At 45.3% G+C, this 21165-nt stretch overlaps 1 protein-coding gene across 1 annotated transcript; it reads right to left on the bottom strand.

Moving 5' to 3' along the window:
- Window positions 1-9482: 9482 nt before the first annotated feature.
- On the bottom strand, window positions 9483-13090 carry LOC119336972 (GDSL esterase/lipase At5g45910-like). The gene is made up of 5 exons (XM_037609062.1): window positions 12732-13090; window positions 11854-12069; window positions 11620-11768; window positions 10117-10393; window positions 9483-10003 (listed from the first exon to the last, which is right to left on the bottom strand). Exons 1-5 carry the CDS (start codon window positions 12979-12981, stop codon window positions 9786-9788), a joined length of 1110 nt encoding a protein of 369 aa, XP_037464959.1. The 5' UTR covers window positions 12982-13090; the 3' UTR covers window positions 9483-9785.
- Between the last annotated feature and the right edge of the window lie 8075 nt (window positions 13091-21165).

Genomic DNA, 21165 nt, shown 5'->3' with positions numbered 1-21165 from the left:
ATCATCCTCAATCTAGTTGTCAAGTTGAACTTAGCAATAGAGAAATAAAATTAATATTACAAAAAATTGTCAATAGGCCCTGAAGGAATTGGTCTAAGAAATTGGATGATTCACTTTGGGCTTATAGAACAGCTTATAAAAAGCCTATGGGCATGTCTCCATACAAAATGGTTTATGGAAAAGCTTATCATTTTCCTCTTGAGTTCGAACATAAAGCATATTGGGCAATTAAAGAACTCAATTATGACTTCAAACTTGCCGGTGAGAAGAGGTTATTTGATATTAGCTCACTAGATGAGTGGAGAACACAGGCTTATGAAAATGCCAAACTATTCAAAGAAAAAGTTAAAAGATGGATGACAAAAGAATCAAAAAACGAGAATTCAAAGTAGGTGAAAATTTTCTATTGTACAACTCTCATTTTAGATTTTTTGCAGGAAAACTTCTTTCCAAATGGGAAGAACCATATATCATTGAAGAACTTTATCACTCTGGAGCTATTAAGATCAATAACACCGAAGGCACTAACCCGAAGGTGGTCAATGGACAAAGAATTAAACACTATATCTCAAGTACGCCCATTAATGTTGAAACCAATATTATTCAAACCATGACACTGGAGGAACACATAAAAAAGACCTTCCAGAACACTCCAGTACCCTAAAAAGGGAGAGGTACGTGATACAGTAAGTAAACGGATTCCGAAAAATCCTCAAAAATATTTTCTGTCAATTTTGGAATATTAGAAAAACTAGAAAAATAAGAAATAATCAAGAAGGCAACCAGGTGCACACAAGACACCAGGGTGCGTCTGCCCCACCTGGCACGCCCTGGTGGGTGGTGGCCCCCTCAGGCACCTTCCCGACTCCAATTTCCTTCTAGATGCTTGTTTCCCAAGATAAAAAAAATCTTTATATGTACCCCCCGGACGATTTGCCCTCCGTATCGCAGAGAAACCCTCTGTTCTTGTTTCCTGTTATTTTTCTAACAGATCTAGATCGCCATGGCCGCATCAAGCTCCTCCAAGGACAAGTTCTTCGAGAGGGTAATCAATCCCTACTTGTCAGACGTGATGAAGCACCCTCAAAGCCTTTGAGATGCGTCAGGGGGTGCTCCACATCCCGGATGTTCAAGGGCCTAAGAAGATGGGAATCGTGGAGGCCAGGCTCGAGGCTGTGCAGCAGGAGGAGATCTTCAAGTGTCAAGGGATGGTGGAGCGTGGACTCAGTGCCAATCACCTCATGATTACGGAATTCACCCGTGTTCACAAGGTGGATGGCCGGTCTATGAAGGACATCGTCTTCACCTTCAACGAGCAAATCAATATTTTGCAAAGCCAAATCTACGATCTTCAAAACCAAGTTTTTGAGTATGAGGCAAGATTTAAAGGTATGAGTTTAGATGCCAGTTGCAGGACTCAGGAGACTCGTGCTTCCTCTTATGATGGTGAACTGCTGCCATGGAAGTCGGAGGACAAGTTTGCCTCTACCTCACCACCACCACCATCATCATCATTACCAAAGAAGGAGACTTGAGTACACGGGTATGGGCACTCCTCTTGGCTTGTGCCAAGCTTGGGCGAGATGCCCCGATATCGTATCACCATCACTTCTATTACCTTTACCTATCTTAGTTCGATCCTTAGTTTATTTTATGATTTAGTTAATAAAAGTTTATTATGCTCTATTTTCGAGTGCTAGTTTCATGATCTATCTATCTATGCAATTGAGTGAGACTATATAATAAAGTTTAGTTTGAGTTTTGCCTCTTTCCTTTTATGTTTCAATCAAAATAAAGGAAATTAATGAAAAATATCATATGTTAATCTTATGGTAAGTAGTGACATCATAGAAGGAAAAGTATAAGTGGTAAAATTTATTGAAGGTTGACAAACATAGTATTGGTCAATGATGCAACTCATGAAAGAATTAATAAGGGAAGAGAAGATTCACATGCAAATACACTATCTTGGACATCTTTTATGATTGTGAGCCCCCATTAAATATTATATGCCAAAACTGTTGACGTTGGACAAGGAAGACAACATAATGATTTATATTTGTTCATATTTAAATGGAATTTATATTGTCATAGATCTTTCAACATGTGGTGCTTGCTCAACATCTTTGCTAGCCAAAAATCCGCACTAAGTAGAGATACTACTTGTGGATCCAAAAACCTTAATCCCAAATCCATGTTTTCAGATCCCACTATACCTACCTACGGATTGAATAAGATCCTTCAAGTAAGTTGTCATCGGTGCAAAAAAAGGGAAATAAAAATTTCTCCTAAATGTGTTTGATCCTTTAGTGTAAGGGAAAATAAGCGTTGTACAAACTTGTGATGGCAAAGTAATAAAAGCGACGGACTGCATAATAAAGGTTGCTATCATAAGGGGCAATATAACGTGATGTTCTTTTACATTAAGAGATTGTGCATACAAAACCAAAAAGCGCATGACAACCTCTGCTTCCCTCTGGGAAGGGTCTATCTTTTATTTTTGTGTATTTACTTTTATGCAAGAGTCAAAGTATTTTCCTCTATTTCTTTTTATTTTCTCTTTGGAAAGCATCATGTGGTGGAGAAAGATCTAGGCACATATATCCAGTTGAGTGTGAGTGATCATGAGTTATTATTGTTGACATCACCCTTGAGGTGAATAAGTTGGGTGGTGAAACTATAATCCCCTATCTTTCTATGTGTTTGGTTGAAACTTTTTTCTCATATGTATGATGTGAGTGTTACCAATTATAGAAGATCAAATGATGGTTGAGTATGTGGACTTGCTAAAAGGCTCCGATACGAGACCCTTCCTGAAAATATGATGAATTATAGTTGCGAAGTTGACTGAGAACATGTTTGTTAGTTTTCAATAAAGTTTATACTTTGTACTTCGATGTTGTGATGACTTGTTACTCATTCATAAGAAGTCATATGATAAAGCTTTATGATGAAGTTTGTTGTAGTTATAATAATAAGCATGATGCTACTATGTCTGTATTTTGTTTTTATCGACACTTCTCTCTAAACATGTGGACATGATTTCCGATATCGGCTTTCGCTTGAGGACAAGCGAGGTCTAAGCTTGGGGGAGTTGATATGTCCATTTTGCATCATGTTTTCCTATTGTTATTTATAATGTTTTCATGCATAATAACACTTTATGGAGTAATTCTAATGTATTTTCTCTCTTAATATGCAAGGTTTACACAAAGAGGGACAATGTCGGCAGATGGAATTCTGGACCTGAAAAAGCTATGCAGAGATACCTATTCTGCACATCTCCAAATGAGCTGAAATTTTACGGAGAATTATTTTGGAATAAATAATAAATATTGGAAAAGAACTACCAGAGGAGGGCTGCCAGGTTCCCACAAGACACCAGGGCGCGCTCTAGTGGGTGGTGGGCAGCCTGGCCCACCTCTGGAGCCCATCTTCTGATATATATAAGGTCTTTTTACATAGAAAAATAAAGAGAGGACTATTGGGATGCAGCGCCGCTGTCTCGAGGGGGAACTTGGGCAGGAGCACTTTTGCCCTCCGGTGGAGCGATTCCGCTGGGAAAACTTCCCTCCCGGAGGGGGAAACCGAAGCCATCGTCATCACCAACAATTTATCCTCTCATCTTTGGGAGGCCAATCTTTAACAGCACCATCTCATCTCGAAACCCTAGTTCATCTCTTGTGTTCAATCTTTGTACCGGAATCTCAGATTGGTACCTGTGGGTGTTGATTACATCTTGTAGTTGATTGCTATATGGTTTATTTGGTGGAATATTATATGTTCAGATCCATTATGCCACTTAATACCCCTCTGATTTTGAGCATGATTATTATTTGTGAGTAGTTACTTTTGTTCTTGAGGCCACGGGAGAAGTCATATTGCAAGTAATCATGTGAATTTGATATTCGGTTGATATTTTGATGGCATGTATGTTGTGATTCCCTTAGTGGTGTTATGTGGACATCGACTACATCACACTACACCATATTTGGGCCTAAGGGAAATCGTTGTGGAGTAGTTATTAGATGATGGGTTGCTAGAGTGACAGAAATTTAAACCCTAGTTTATGCGCTATTTCGTAAGGGAGTGATTTGGATCCATATGTTTAGTGTTATGGTTAGGTTTTATCTTAATACTTTTCTCGTAGTTGCGGATGCTTGCGAGGGGGTTAATCATAAGTGGGAGGCTTGTTCAAGTAAGAACAACACCCAAGCACCGGTCCACCCACATACCATATTATCAAAGTAGCGAACGCGAATCAAACCAACTTGATGAAGTGACGAGATGAAATTCATGTGTGTTCTCAAAAACGCTTTGCTTATTATAAGAGATCGTTTTGGCCTGTCCTTTGCCATAAAAGGATCGGGCTACTTTGTTGCACTTTTGTTACCGTTACTATTATTTGCTTGTTACAAATTATCTTACTATTAAACTACCTGTTACCAATAATTTCAGTGCTTGCAGAAAATACCTTGCTGAAAATCGCTTATCATTTCCTTCTGCTCCTGGTTGGGTTCGACTCTTACTTATCGAAAGGACTACTACTGATCCCATATGCTTGTGGGTCATCAGTGTGTCGTTGTGTCCCGTGCTTACCGCATGCCTCGCCGCTATCACTGCGTCAAGCCTCTGCTGTCCTGGTCGAGTCTCCCAGGTAGCTAGCCTACACTCCTCAACCCCCACTGCAGAGAATTATCGATCATCACCGACCGATGCCGAGTATCACGTCTCCATCAGACCACTGGGCCCAGTCCGATCCACGTGTCTCTCGCAATCCCGCTGAAATAGGTTGCGATTCTCTGTGCACTTCCGCCCTAACCTCTCCATCGGCACAGAGTGAAGTCTTCTGTTAGACTCCAGCTCCACCTTCAACATGACTCTATGGTGGTTGTACGTGCCACTCCCGCACCCTGTTAACTTCAAGTTCTCATGTGTACACAACCATGAATCAACCCTACGTCATTGTCTTGTTGAAACCACACAAGCCCCCAGGCCTGCGCCATGTGTTTCTACGGCCCAGAAGTCGGCCACTATCAGCATCACGCTCCTATGTCGTTGTCGTTGAAATCATCGCCGTCTTCTGCTTTGACCGACATCCCCTGTCGATCCGTCAGACTTTATAGTCCGATCCAACCGAATTTGTCCGACTGAAACCATGCTCCACCCTGGATCATGTTCCCCGCACATCTTCGTGCATTGGTTCACGTCCTGCGTATGGATGATCCTTCACGGCGCATTCCATGCTTTTGTGTGCCTTATGCGCTTCGTCACCACCTGACAATGTACCAGTAGAACCTCACGTGCAATTAACAACAATCCCAAAAGTACAAATTACCTCCTGATAGCTTCCGTGGGTGCACCAGCATGTACCCCACACTTCCCAACGCTCTTTTTTCCTTTTGTAGCTATCCCATGCAACGAGCATACTGTACCATGTGCAGATTGTCCCCCTTTTCTTTTTACCAAACAAATCACACACAGCATCTACTACTCCCTCCGTTCCAAAATAGATGACTCAACTTTGTACTAAAGTTAGTACAAAATTGAGTCATCTATTTTGAAACGGAGGGAGTATTACGCAATGCCCCTGGACTTTAGCACTAATTGTGTCAGCCCTGCTCGTGCAGCCCAACTTGTCCTCTCCCGCTCCTGCCTAACGCCAACCGAGCTGCGGCTGCGAGCGCCCGTTCCCTGAACCGAGAGCTCCTATACGCCGCATTTTACAGCGAATAGCTCACGCGACCCAAGAGGCGCGCGACTGGGTCGGCCCATTCGCTGTCTCGCGGGAAGGTAAAATTCGCAAAAGAAAATTGTGCTACCGACAACCCGCGACCTGCTACATATATGCGCTATGGGCTAGCCACCACGTCAGGCGAGTTACTCTGCAACATTGCAGCACCACGCTTAAAGAAACGGCCAGCGGCGGCGAAAAATTAAAAACCAGCCAGTCCGCCAAATACCAAAAAATAAAACTTGCCGGAAAGGGATCCTACTCAAGTCCTCCCGCCAGAGAAGCGAGTACGTAACCACTGTAGTAACTGAGGTTTAGTATGTACAATGGCAGCCCGGAGTATATGAACTATAATCCGCGGCATTTTAAAACTTGTTTTAAAATTTGAAGCATAATTTTATATACAAGAAGCACTTTTTGAAACGCAAACATTATTAGGGGACTCAATTTTTTTAAAACAAAACAGGAACAAAAAATTGAATACGTGAATATATATAAATTATGAACTACTTTTCATAAACGCAAAACATATTTTGAAAACAATAACAAAATTGGAAAACTGAACATTTTTCAAAATTTAACTATTTTTACAAGAATTGAGCATTTTTTGAATTTGGGAAATGGATTTCCAAAACATGATTTTTCTTCTAAATTGCGAACAAATTTCCAAAACTGCAGTACTTTTTGGAATATGTGAACAAATTTCGGAAACATGAACAATTTTTTGAATTAGATAAAACAATTAAACATGTGGACAATTTTTTGAATTTTTGAACAAATTTTGAAACATAAACATTTTTTGAAATATGTGAACAAACTTTATGAAAACGATTTTTTTTGTATTTCCCAAACATTTTTTGGAAACTTGAACATTTTTGGTATTTGTGAACAATTTTTTGAAGCATGAACGATTTTTGAATCTTGAGAACAAATTTGGAAGCGCGGACTATTTTTTGAAGCACAAACATTTTTTGAATCTTCAGAACAAATTTTGAAATGAAGAACAATTTTGAAAAATCATGAACAAATTTGGAAGCTCGAACATTTTTTGTTTCTTGAGAACATATTTTGAAACGGAGAACAATTTTGAAAAATTCCGAACAAATTTGGAAGCGCGAACATTTTTGGGAAACGATATTTTGAGAAAGAAACGTGAAGGTTGTATGAAACAGCGACACTTTTAGAAATTGTGAACAAAATTTGTAAAAACTCATTCAAAAAATGCAAACAATTTTTGGAAATGGGAACATTTTTCAAATAAGAAAACAATTTTTGGATACTTGAACATTTTTTAAAATTGGGAACATTTTTTGAAACTCCCGAACAAAACTTGAACAGATGAACAGTTTTTAAAAATTGTGTACATTTTTTTGAAACTCCCGAACAAAAATTAAAGCATGAACATTTTTTACAATTTGCAATCAATTCTTTAAATGGAAACATTTATGGAAACTCGCAAAAAAATTTGAAAACATGAACAATTTTTTGAATTTGGTGAAGAAAATTTGAAATTGGAAATTTTTCTGAAACTCCCAAACATAATTTGAAACATGAACAAAAAGAAAATAAAAAGAGAAGAAAAAGCAATTGAAAGATGGAATAAAGAAACGGGAAAATGAAGGAAGAAAAAAAAAGCAAACAGAAAAAACCAGTGAAAACCCGGTTCAAGAACCTTCTAGAAGGTTCCCAAAACCGTTCAGGAACCCTCCAGAAGGTTCCCAAAACCGGGACGCTGTAGCACCTGCGCTCTCTCCTAACTGGCTGGCCCATCTTGATCGCTAGTCGCTCGCCTCTCTGTGCAAAGCCTCCACAACTCGACGCAGCAAGCGTTCAATAGGGTTTTCCCCCTGAACCGGCGCTTAAAACGCCGTACAGGACCTCATGGCTCTTGAAACTACGCCCATCTGGGCCACCTCCTGCTTGGGCTCCTTTGGGCCGCTACCTGTAGCCTGCTGCTATATGCACCGGCCGCACGTGGCTGCACTGTACGCGCCCATGCTCGAGACCCTTGTTGCTGCACGCTACACTTTTTTTTACTATAGTACAGATGCAAACACACGCATACAATATCCTTATGAGCACCTTCGAGGGAGAGCCGACATATCATCTTGAGATTTACAAATACATGCGCGCATAAACTCAGGCACGCACACATACCCTCCCCTATGAGCACATTCGAGAGACTGAGCCGGCATACCATCTTAGGATTTATGAATACATGCGCGCATACACTCAGACACGCACACATATCCTATCCCATGAGCATCTTCGAGAGACTGAGCAGGCATTAAAGACTTCTCGAAGAATAACCATGACCCAGTGTATCTGCTTCTAGATCGCTTGCTCGCTCCAGGTTGCAACTCGTCAGCGACGACTCGCCCAGTGCTACCACTCCAGCGACTGCGATCATCTCTCACAGAACTTTGTCGATATATTCTTCCTCCTCTAAATCAATAATCCGCAGCCTCTAGACAACCTAGCTCATGATACTGTTTGTTAGAATAAAACCGAGGCACATAGTCAATCTACCGAGGACCAGGCAATCACACGAGCACGACACCGAGATTTATTAACGGTGTTCATCAAAATGGCTACATTCTCGAGGCCTGACTACGGGCGCTCCTCCCCGTGACACTGTCACAATACCGCACCCTGGCCGCCTGGGCGCACGTACACGCCGCCAGCTCCCCCGCGTGCCTATGCTATTATGTTGGCATATTTTACATCGTGTGTCTACCCCTCATTATATAAGAGGTCTAGGATACAGGAGTTCTACTTGGACACAATTCCCTGTAAGAGGTTGTGTGTCTACACATTGTACGACTCAGAGTCCAACTGTAACCTACCTTGTATAAAATATTCGACACAATTTTAACAGAAACTTCTATTGCTGATTTGGGTGCGCCCGTGACGACTGTGTGGTTTTGGCTGCTGTATGCGGCCGTCCCGCCGTTCCACCGCCTTATCCATGTCACGCAGGCCAACATGACCGGCGGGATGGACGAGATGACGAGCACCATAGGCATCGTCTGCCTACAAAGTGTTTGATGAAATGCCTGGCACCGGTAAGAAGATGATGATGAGGTGGATGTCGTGTTTGACCTATGACTGCTCAAAACCGAGTTGAGTCGGCACGGGAACAACCTCAAGGACTAAATTTGTCCGGTTTTAAGAGTTATGGGTGCAGGTTGTTTGGTTTTGAAGTTAAAGGGCTAAACCTAGAGTACGCCAAAAGTTCATGGATGAAAAGTATATTTTTTTAAATATATTTTCATTTTGTTGGAGAAAGAGTTGGTAACAAACAACTGAAAAATAGATTTGTGTTTTAAAGATCAGGTTGATGGCTTCACTAAGACATTGCCCACAAGAAGTTTACAATAATTCAAGCGTAAGTTCATCCTGGCAAAGTTGTGATTAAGGGAGGATCTCAGGACATATCAACATATCAACATTGCCCACACACCAATATCGTACATATCAACATATGGCTTCCAGAAGGTTTATCACGTGCTAATGGATCTCAGGATGTTGCCTAGCTGGTTCGGTTTCAATTGTACTCCGTAGATATCTCTCTCGGATCTTTCTTGTGCGTACGCGGCCCTTCCAACGAGGGTAAGACGCTTAATTCTGTATGTGCATCATGCAGAGAGTCATTACAGCCATACATTGTTCCGTGCAAATGGAGGCCACGAGGGAAAACAGCAGTACAGGCAAAGCGCGCGGTTCAGGAAGCGCAGATGCACAATTATGATCCTCTTGTCTCCATAATATTTAATAATTTATTCTTATGCAAGTCTTGGTAAATGAATAAGAATCAGGTCGCATGTCATACAAGGTACGTACATGTGTACTACTAGAGCTTTTCAGTTGGAAGAACATATCTATACCGGCACGGTTTATACAGCCTCTCAACGAACAGACTAAGCAATTTTACTCATCATAACTTAAATATCTTCAGCGCTCTGCATATCCGTCGATCCCTCCATCATCACCAGCAGCTGCGGCGGCGGCGGCGGCGACATTACATACACATGGCTAACCATCTGGATTCTCACTTCATGATCGGTGGAGAGGCGTAGGGGCCATTCAGCCAGCCGTTGGCGACCATGCGGTAGGCGGCCTCGGTCATGTGGATGCCGTCCCAGCTCACGTACGCCGACGGGTTGGAGCACACGCTCGCGCCCGCCTCGCCGCACTTCTTCTTCAGGTTGAAGTTGTAGGCGCCCGACCCTCCGGCGCCGCAGCACGCCTGCAATGCCGTGCTGAAACCTGCCATGGCCGTCAGGTTCTTCAGTTAGATCACGCCACATACCGAACACATTAGATCGGTCTTGTCATGAATAAACTATGATGCGTGCGACTTTGGATCCATCTTCACATACCGAATTTTCCGGGGCTGACGACAAATTGCATTGCAGCTTTGAAGTAATCGCCGTACATGATTTTCGTCTTTGGGTACTTCTTCTGAAGCTGGTCAAGCTGCTGCTTCAGCTCTCTGTTGTGGTGGAAGGCCAGGCGGTTGTATCTCCGGAGGCACCCGGTGCGCGCGTTGTAGTCCGACTTCTTGCTGCTGTTGTAGAGAGTCAGGTACAATGGGAAGCATCCGATCGGAAGAATTCCAGGCACCAACAGGTCTGTCGCGCCAAGCTCGATCAATTTCTGAAATAAAACCAAAAAAAATGAGCATAAGACCATCAAAATTCCCATATGCTAATGCACTTTTGGGTTTGCATTCACGAAATGAGCAAAACCACTTAAAGTACTCCCTCCGTCCCATAACAGTTCAGCAGAGAAGTACTAATAAGCAACAGTAATGCAACACTGACAGTGCCATAATCTTTGAAGATCTGTTGACACTCACTGAAGTGTGTGCAAACTAAACTAACCAATTTTATAGTGTCATGTCATGTGACAGCCGTTTCATGATGGCCATGCACAAAACAGATGATTCCTCATCTTCTTTACCAGCCAGCCATACCTTTTCCATGCCCATTCTCTTCATTGTGCAATCATGTCAGATTGACACGAATTCCCTATCGGGACATCACATGGGCCGCTACACTAAGCAACAATCTGATGTACTGTGGAGCAACTCTATTCGGGGACCAAAGTACAGACCCCATGGCATCACGAATATGTATCTGGTGTGATTTACGCCGGCGAAAAAAAAATCCCTTTTTCCAAACCAGTATAACAATAGCAGTTTCATGTTAATCGCCTAGTCAGAAGATTCTCTACTGGTGAGAAAGATACCAAAAGTGTCACATGGCACCGCCCCTATTTTAATGTCTGCAAATGTTGGTAACCCTGTAAACATCATACTGAGATCCCTAGATCCAATCCAATCAAATGTGTATTGGCCCTATCAGTCTATCACTCGTCTACCACCACACCACACCACAGTGCAGCCACCCCCCATGAGCTTAGGTAGTGACACTGTGCCTACCTACTAACTAAACTACTACCCGGAAAAAAATGTAAGACGTTTTTTAGGCTAAACTAGCCTACAAAAACGTCATATATTTTGGTACCGAGGGAGTAGAACCGAAATTCATAGGGTCTCAAGGCAATTCCAGAGCACGGGCCCGAATCCGTGCGCCTTGATCATCTCCACACCGGTTTTTCTGCCGCTCATGCGTTTGTCATGCATTCCACCTTGACCTTGCCAGCAAACATCCAGGTATGACAGATGTTTGCTTGCCCGAAATTTGCACCCATGACACACTTGCATGATCCCCTGGAATCTCCAAGTACGTTGCACACTTGCGCTGCTTTTCTACTTTTTGCCATGTGTGTGTGTGCATCCCGTTGGATTTTCTACGGTTGCTATATGATGCAATGCGAAGGTCACCCTACTCTTACATTTCTACTCTTGGGTTTCATACCTCGACGCCGTTGGCGATGGCTTTGGCGACCAGCGGCACGTAGGTCTTCACATCGGAGAAGGCGACGCCGGAGAAGAGAGGAGCGTTGTAGTCGTTCCCCCCAAACTCTCCCACCACAAACAGGGACTTGCTGAAGTAGTCCCTGCACTCTGCAGTCAGCACAACAAAATGAAAATCTCAACTTGAGTCCACTGTATCACATTTCGATAAGGGTTAAGAGACTCGGTGCCGGACCTTTCTCCGATTTGCAAAGCGACGGCTTCATCTTCTGGAGCCAGCCGATCTGGGTGTTGATGGAGCCGGTGTTCCAAATGCGCTGGTCGATGCCATGCGCCTTGAAGAAGGAGTACTCCAGCGCCGTGGCGCCGGTGATGGCGAAGTTGGCCCCCTTCTTGAAGCCCTTGCCATGCGCCTGGGACGCTGGCGGCAGGGGCAGCCCGAAATGCTCGGCTGCAAATAGATGAAAGATCCCCATCAACAAAAAGAAAAATTTACACGGCATACATAGGGATTCACAGTCTAGCAATGCAATGGCGTAGTCAATCGGTTGCAGCAGTAAAAAAAAATCCTGTCTGCTTTATATCTTTACAGAGGGAAAAGAAAAAGGAGCTTTAATTCGAATCAATCCTTTGCTCTGGCAGAATGGAGGCAGCAATAATTTTCACTGTTGCAAAGCAGCAGCTCTTTTTACCAGCTTATTTTACCACTCGATTCTATCTTCTTTTCTGAAAGGAGAACTCTGGCCTTTTTATTATTCTACCTGATTAGCTTTGCATCACAAGAAATTTTTTGAACACTCTAGCTGGTTGAGTAGGAGCAGCCCACTAAACATGAGACGCTGGTTGAGTAGGAGCAGCACACCAAACAAGAGTCAATTTCATCATGACCAAGGTCAGAGCATGGTCAAACACTCCAGCAGGCGAAAAACAGAGACATTTCTATGGGATATCGCAACGCAAAGCCCATAAAATAAGCACTGCAGCAAAAGAAGAAGAGGAGAGGAAAAGGACGGCGCGGTGAGAAGCTGGGACTAGGATGGAAAGGATGCCATCCGTCTATCCATCCGGGACGGCGCAGGCGGCGAGAGAGGGAGAGGAGAGGATGGTGCGTACCGAGGAAGTCGACGACGACGCGGCCGTTGGAGCAGCGGCCGGTGGGGCGGCCGAAGAAGGTCATGCCGTAGGGCGCGCGCGCGGTGGTGAGGGACTTGGGGATGCCGTCGACGATGAGGTTGCCGGCGTCGGAGAGCGAGTCCCCGAAGCTGAAGACGGCCTGGTACGACTTCTTGGCGTGCCTGGCGTCGGCGCCGCCCGCGAGGCACAGCGCGGCGACGAGGACGAGAAGCAGGCCCCGATGCTCCATTGCTGCTCTGGCTGCTGTGGGTGCGGGTGTCGGCGGGCGACGCGCATGTGCTGCGGGAGAGAGAGAGAGGGGGAAAGATGGGATCCTTTACTTGTGTGGCGCCTGCTTTATAACTGCTGAGCAGCGTCACTGCGGGGAAGTGAGGTGAGGTGAGGTGGAGTGAAGTGTGAGCCGCTGCCGCTGCCGCTGGCCTGTTGCGGGGTGCGCGGGTGGCACTGTTGGGCATGACCGACCACCGGATGATGCGAGCTCTCGCGCGGTCCAGCTGATTTAACCATAACCAACCGCGCCATACAGTACCGCAACCCAAAAAAACGCGGCAAATCCTGCTCAATGTGCATCCGTGCAGGTGCAGGCCTCGTCACTCATGCATCATGCCAAATGTGCAGGACCAAGTTACGCGCCATGAATTACTCCTATCCTACTCTACTTGCCAGTCTGAGATGAACAGAGACGGTAGTAGTTGTAGCGGACACTGCTGAGAAGTGGACTTTCTTTACTTGGGCTACCACCACCGTAAAGACGGGTGCTCGTACCAACCAAAGTAACTCCACCATAAACTCTCCCCCCCTGCAGCCCGGGACCCGGTACTGACGAGTTTTTCTTCATTCCTGGTGTTGATCATAGGTTCACAGGCCATAATGAGATGCCACTACCCTATCCTTCGCTCCCTGTGGCTGTGATCCTCCACCATTCCACCATAATTAACCGGATCTGTGCGCAGGCAGGTGTCCAAGCTCGCTCACACGGGCACGGCTCTTCACGTTCGGGGGAAAATGGAGCTCCCATCCATGTCGTCTTTTTTATTTTTTCGACAGCACCGATCCCTGTCGTCGTCTTAATAGCATCCAGGTTCCCTTCCGCGCCCGTTTCTTGTTGAACTGCCCATTAATTGGCTTTCGACTCGGCGCCCTCGTGGTTTCCCTGAATTGCGGAGGCTTTGTCGTCTTTGCCCCTGTGTCCGCTGTCCAGTGTCTGCGCATGGTAATAACATACGTTTCGGTGATTCCTGACTCGCGGCCTCCGCCGTCCGATCGGCTTGGACCTGATTCCGGCCGTTCGATTGGAACATGCATCCAAAAATAAGCTTTCATGCGTGCCTCATTAGTTTTTAAATGCCGTTTATAGTTGGCTTATGACACTCCATCCTCGCCGTGACGCCAACGACACTTTGGTCCAACCAGGTCTGCACTCAGCACCCAAATCTCACAGAGCGAGTGAGTGATCTATCAGAGCAAGTCGGCACATGCATGTCCGATGCATTTGTCACTACGGGTAACGAACGTCTTCTACAGTTATGAGGTAATAGCACCCCACGTCCTTGTACTTGCACAACATGTGATGGTTTAGAGCATCTTCAGCCGTTGGCCCCTCAGGAGGCGCTAAAAACCGCCCCCTGGGGCGCACCGGCGCTAAACCGCGCGCTGGGGGCTTGATCCCCCCCCCCCCAGTCGCGGCACCCACGTTTTTTTTAAAAATTTTAATTATGGCACAAACACGGCGCAAATTCAACCAAACTTCGGCGAGTTCGTTTAGATTTAAACATATTTTATAAAAAAGAAAAAAAACTACTAGGCTGCTCCTCGCCGTCTCCCTTGCCGCTCCTCGCCGCCCGCCGCCCTTGCAGTTCTACATGCCGAGGAGGCTGTAGAACCGCATGTAGTCGCCGCCGTTCGTGGCCTCGAGCTGTTCGGCGTGGCGGCGGCGGAAGTATGGCTCCCAGAGCGGGCTGTCGGGGACATACCGCGGTCCTTCCCTCGCCGCCCGCGGCAGGGAGGCGCGGATACGCTCGATCTCCGCACGGCGCGCCGCCCCGGTGGGCGGTGGTGGCACAGGGACGCCGCGGCGCTGATTCTCCACGCCCCGGGCACCCGCATGTCCGGCGGGACCGGGTACTCGACCTCGAAGAGGAGCCGAGCTTCGTCCTCGTGAAGATGGCGGCGGCTGAAGCCGTTCGCCGCCGCGCAGTCGCCTGGGAAGCGCTCGGCCATGCTTTCAACTTGAGACGGCGAGAGGAGAGGGAGGAAGGGGGAGAAATGGCGCGTCAGCGGTGGAGGCTCTGTGCGTGTCTCCGGCGCGCTGGGGGGTCGGCTTATATAGGCGGAGGCGCCGCGTACGCGTGGCGGGCGAGGGGACGCGCATCGTCCGGTCTTCACTGCGCCGCCCGTGAAGCAACAATGGAGGCTGACCGGAGCGGCAGCGCGCGACAGCTTTGGCATTGATTCGCCGCGAGAAACGAGGCGATGAGGACGACGAAGCAGCGAGAAGAGAGACGAGTCGCTGGCAAGGAGGGCTCGCGGCTCTTTCGTGCCAAAAACGATTCGCCCGGCGCCCCCAACTGCCCCCAGCGCGCCGGGTTCGGTTGGGTCCACCGGCACCAATTTCGGCCCGTGCCGGCGAAAACTGGGCCCTTGGGGGCGCGACTGGGCCGATTTTTTGGCGTCGACGGCCGAAAAGTCGCCTGGGGGGCCTTGTTGGGGGCGCGGCTGGAGATGCTCTTAGTCCTTGTAGTTGCAAAGCAGATTATTTAATCCTTGAAATGGTCATGAAGGTGCAATTTTAGTTCAAGACCAATCACAGCTCGCCAACTAAATGACAAGTGGACTGGATGGTCAGCGCGCAGTATTTTGCACTTAGCCCCCTGCCTTTTCCCCTTATCAACCGCAGTGCAACACAATGTGGCACCTGTGTTGGTATATTCTTTGGAATATTCTTTCCTGTCAGCAGCTCATCTCTCTGCTCCCTCGCTTCCTTCCCTGCTCCAGCTCACCGCCGCCGCCAGCTTGCCGTCATGGTATCTTGGAGTGAAGGATCCAGCTCGTCGTCCGACGGCTACTCTGTCACAAGAGAGGTTAGTTCGTCACTATGCCTCTCACAGTTAGGGTTACGGCAAGAATGGGGAATTTTGCTGACTAGAATAGGTTGTAGGCTCCTGCTCCTGCCACCATTTTCTGCTCTGAGTGGAGAGGTCTTGCTCTAGATCTTGCAGCTAGATGTGAACACCATTGTGTCTGTGAGAAGTTTATGTCCTTTGAATCAGTTGACAGTGGAAGGAGGTATCTTGCTTGTGCACAAAAGGTTAGTAGATCTACAGTTAAATCCAAACTTGGAATCTGTCATCTTTCTGTGATCTGTATAAGCTTAGAGTGTAGCATTTAACTGTGGATGGGTGCAGCAATATAGTTAACTGACGAAAATTCAGTTAACTGAAGGAAACTGCAGTTAATTAACTGAAATTTTCAGTTAACTGCATCTTGTTTTCTACAGAAGTTTTGGTTATGCTAAGAATTGATATTATGTTGTTGTGCCATAGTGTTGTAACTCTATTGAAGGATTGACAGTGCAATTAATTAAGTTTTTCCCCAAGTTATGTTGTAAGAGTAGATCAATGGTGCTCCAAGCTCATTTATCTAAAATTGTTTTCTTTCTTATTTGGTAGGAAATACCTAAATGCAACTATGTGGAGTGGATTGACCCTGAATGGCCTGCCACTCTGAAGATGAGTTTAGCTAGGGTTTGGGGCATGTATGAAGATGAGAACAAGCTTAGGCTCAGGGAGAATGTAGTTAATGCTGAAGAAAATGTTAGGGTTGTGAGAGAGAAGGAAAAGATGGAAAAAGATCTGAAGTTTTTTAAACTAGATTTTGCTAAGATGGTGGCTGACAAGGAGCAGGCAATTACTGAATCGGGCAATGCAAAACTTGCTCTTTCTGACCTAAAGCAAGAGCTTGAGAAGAAGAAGATGTCTGATAAATCTACCACTAGCATTCATCAGGTTGTGAGGGCTAAGGCAGAGAAAGAGAGGGATGAGATGAAGCAACAGATGGACAACATGAAGGAAGAGATGGAAAAAGTGGTGTCAGCGAGGGATGAGTTGAAGAAGGAGAAGAAGAAACTAGAGTACATGATTGGTGATTTATTCAGGCTCAAGGAGGAGACCAAGAGCAAGATAAGGAGGGTGAAGGAGACCTTAGATGAATTTGAGTAATTCATTGTTGGTGTAATGCTGTGTAATGCTGCCTTAAGTTGGAGCTATTAATTATTGTACTCCATTAGTGAACTTGGTTAATTTGTATGCCGGTATTATGTAATGTACTGAATTTGTATGACTGCTTTTAGTTAACTAAATTTCTATGACTGCCCAAGTTATGTTGTTGCAAGGTGTTACTAGATAACTGAGTTATTGACAGTGTTCGTGCATTGAAGATAAAGTTAACCCTAAGATCCAGTGAACTGCATGTTTATGTTAATGTAGGACCTTGAAGTATGTCTAGAGGGGGGGGGGGTGATTAGACTACTTGAGCAATTAAAAACTTAACCTTTTCCCAATTTTAGAGTTTGGCAGATTTTAGCTATCTTTGGATAAGTCAAGCAATCATCACACAATTCAAGTAAGCATGCAAAGAGTATATGAGCAGCGGAAATTAAAGCATGCAACTTACAAGAAAGTAAAGGGAAGAGTTTGGAGGATTCAAATGCAATTGGATACACGGATGTTTTTGGCGTGGTTCCGATAGGTGGTGCTATCGTACATCCACGTTGATGGAGACTTCAACCCACAAAGGGTAACGGTTGCGCGAGTTCACGAAGGGCTCCACCCACGAAGGGTCCACGAAGAAGCAACCTTGTCTATCCCATCATGTCCGTCGCCCACGAAGGACTTGCCTCACTAGCGGTAGATCTTCACGAAGTAGGCGATCTCCTTGCCCTTACAAACTCCTTGGTTCAACTCCACAATCTTGTAGGAGGCTCCCAAGTGACACCTAGCCAATCTAGGAGACACCACTCTCCAAGAAGTAACAAATGGTGCGTTGATGATGAACTCTTTGCTCTTGTGCTTCAAATGATAGTCTCCCCAACACTCAACTCTCTCTCATAGGATTCGGATCCGGTGGAAAGAAGATTTGAGTGGAAAGCAGCTTGGGGAAGGCTAGAGATCAAGATTCATATGGTAGGAATGGAATATCTTGGCCTCAACACATGAGTAGGTGGTTCTCTCTCAGAAATGGTAAGTTGGAAGTGTAGGTTTGTTCTGATGGCTCTCTCCACGAATGAAGAGGAGGTGGAGGGGTATATATAGCCTCCACACAAAATCTAACCGTTATACACAATTTACCAAACTCGGTGGGACCAAATCAACAAACTCGGTCGGACCGATTTAGTAAATCTAGTGAGCGTTAGGATTTTTGGTGGGACTGACATGCAACTCGGTAGGACCAATATGGTTAGGGTTAGGGCATAACGTAATCTCGGTAAGACCGAATACACAAACTCGGTGAGACCGATTTTGGTAATAAGCTTTCCAGAGAGTTGGTCAGGTAAACTCGTGGGACCGATTCGCTCATTTCGGTGAGACCGAAATATTACGAAAGGGAAACAGGGAGTTTACATTGCAATCTCGGTGGGACCGATCGCTCACTTTGGTTTGACCGAAATGTTACGAAGGGAAACAGAGAGATTACAATCCCATCTCGGTGAGACCGAGATCCCTATCGGTAAGACCGATTTGCCTAGGGTTTGTGGCAGTGGCTATGACATTTGAACTCGGTGGCGCCGGATAGAAAGAATCGGTGGGACCGATTTTGACTTTGGGTTTAGGTCATATGTGGATGTGAGAAAGTAGTTGAGGGTATTTGGAGCATATCACTAAGCACATGAAGCAAGAGGCTCATTAAGCAACACCTCATCCCTCCTTGATAGTATTGGTTTTTCCTATAGACTCAATGTGATCTTGGATCACTAAAATATAAAATGAAGAATCTTGAGCTTTTGATCTTGAGCCAATCCTTTGTCCTTAGTATTTGAGGGATCCACTTTCATCATCCATGCCATGCCATTCATTGAGCTTTCCTAAAATAATAGTCTTGGAATAGCATTAGCTCAATGAGCTATATGTTGTTATGAATTACCAAAACCACCTATGGATAGTTGCACTTTCAATCTCCCCCTTTTTGGTAATTGATGACAACATATAGATCAAAGCTTCGACACATGATAATAAGATTTGAAAAACATCGTCGCTTTGAGAAGTATGTGATAAGCAAGAGCTCCCCCTAAATTTGTGCGTCGTTTAAAATTTGCTTTGGACTGCAAATGCACAAGGAATTAGGCTCATGGGTTACTCTTCCATGTCACATACATCTTGGTGGAGCGCTAAAAATGATAAAGATTGAATACATGCACTCATCACCAAGCAAAGTGAATGATCACATAAGGATAGGTAAGATAATATAATCAAACATGCATAAGTGTAGCTTATGATCAAACACATGATCATCAATGTCTCACAGATAATAGCATAGAATCTCAAGCAATCAAAGTTTAACCACCAAAGCAAGAGAGAACAAAAGCAACACTCTCTCTCTCTCTCGAAGCCTATGATTTATACATTTTTCTCCCCCTTTGGCAACAAGTTACCAAAAAGTTCATAGAAAATGCATAGTGCTAGATCGACTCTCAGGCTTGATCTTCAGGTGGTGGTGTAGAGATGGCTCCTTGGACGAATGCTTCAGTTGAAGTGGATGGAGCTGGAGGAGTTGGTGCTGGAGTTGGTTGCACTGGAGCTGTAGGAGCTGTAGCTGGTGCGGATGATGTGGCTCTGGAGTCTGTCACAGGCACTGCAGCTGACCTATGAGCTCTAGGCACTCTGGCAAATGCACCAGTGGTTGTCTTGCCCTTCCTCTCCTGCATGTCATCCTGAAGCTGCTCCACAACTGACTGAATCTCAGTTACTTTGATATCTAGATCATAGAATTTTTGTTCCATGATCCTTTCCAGGCTCTCCTGGTTTTGAGTTAGGGTGGCCAACCCCTTCTCAATCCTTAGTGTGGATGCTATCAAGTAACCAAGCTGCTCCTGCTTGTTCTTCAAGAAGTAGTCAGATGCCTCCTCTTGAGTTGGCATCTTGGCAGCCTTCTCTTTCTTTGCCTTCTCCTTCTGCTCTTGAGCTTGCACTGATGATGGTTCATTCTCATTCATGACAACCTGATTGTCCTCAAAGTCTGGATAGATAGCAAAATGTTCCTTATCCAGCAAGTAAGTTCCTGTGCCCATCTTTGAGTTAATCAACTCCTGAATCTATGGGGCATACCCACAACTCCTCTCCTGATCTGCTGCTGTCCTCTTAATGGTCTCGACAATGAGGCTCATGACCTTGAATTTTTGTGGCACATCAAACAAGTACAGAAAGTTGATAGCATGCCCTCTAATCATGTTGTGGTCACCTGACTTGGGCAACAGAGTGTGCCTTAGGATCCAGTTGATTGTTGGCAGCCCTGACAGAAGAAAGTGGACTGATCCAAATTTGAAAGTCTCAAGAGCTTTGTTTGGGATCTCCTTGTACATGTGATACATGGTATTGTGGTCCATCTTCTTCTTGGCATAGACATCCAAGTCATCTTCACTCTCCTTTGGGGCATTGATCAGACTGGCCCATTCTTCAATTGTTGACTGGTACCTTGTACCTTCAGACATCCAAACTATCCCGCCATCTGGATAGAAGTGCGCTGTGGAGTAGAATTGCATAATGAGCTCATCATTCCACTTTGTGAGCTTCTGCCCAACAAATTCTGCAACTCCACAAGCAACAAAGATGTCTTGCACTCCAGGATAGTGTTCCTCATTTTCCTTCATGTAGGTCCATTCGACCCACCTCATATCACACACTATGGGCTTCTTGTCCAACAATATTGTCTCATAAAAGTCCTGCTGTTCCTTAGTGTGGAACCTGTAATCAACAGCAGTTCTTCTCCTGATGGCATATGGATCTGTTAGCCTCCACAATCTGAGTCATGCATCCTTTCTTAGCTTCATATTCTCAGCCACATGATGAGCATCATTGTGGTCTGGAATCTTGGGCTTGAGCTTTCTCAAGACTTGTCCTTCTTCGTCTTCCTCATCAGTAACTTCAGGCACTGGGGCCTTGTTCTTCTCAGCAGCTGGAATACTCCTGGTATTCCTCTTTGGTGCAAGCTTGGGCTTGGGGGCAGCTTTGGGTGCTTCCTTGGGCTTTGATGTTGCAACCCCTAACTTAATAGCATCACCCATTAGCTTTTGTGCCTTGGGTGCTGGTGCAGCAACCTCTTCTTCCTCATCAGAATCTCTCCTCATAGAGGGATTTCCAAGAACCTGGGCAGTAGTGGTTCTGGCTCTCTTCTTCTTCTTATCTTGTCCAGCAGCTTCATC

This window comes from Triticum dicoccoides, chromosome 7B (genome assembly GCF_002162155.2).
Source record: "Triticum dicoccoides isolate Atlit2015 ecotype Zavitan chromosome 7B, WEW_v2.0, whole genome shotgun sequence".
NCBI classification, from domain to species: domain Eukaryota; kingdom Viridiplantae; phylum Streptophyta; class Magnoliopsida; order Poales; family Poaceae; genus Triticum; species Triticum dicoccoides.
Note: the sequence above shows the minus strand (reverse complement) of the source record. Positions and strands in the feature narration are given on the sequence as shown.

What these genes read in the sequence shown, in the direction of transcription:
- LOC119336972 (XM_037609062.1), bottom strand. Translation starts at nt 12,981, where the DNA reads ATGGAGCATCGGGGCCTGCTTCTCGTCCTCGTCGCCGCGCTGTGCCTC. An exon ending in CGTCGTCGTCGACTTCCTCG is followed by an intron (nt 12,070 to 12,731) that starts GTACGCACCATC and finishes ATCTATTTGCAG; the next exon opens with CCGAGCATTTCGGGCTGCCC. An exon ending in CGTCAGCCCCGGAAAATTCG is followed by an intron (nt 10,004 to 10,116) that starts GTATGTGAAGAT and finishes CGGCCATGGCAG; the next exon opens with GTTTCAGCACGGCATTGCAG.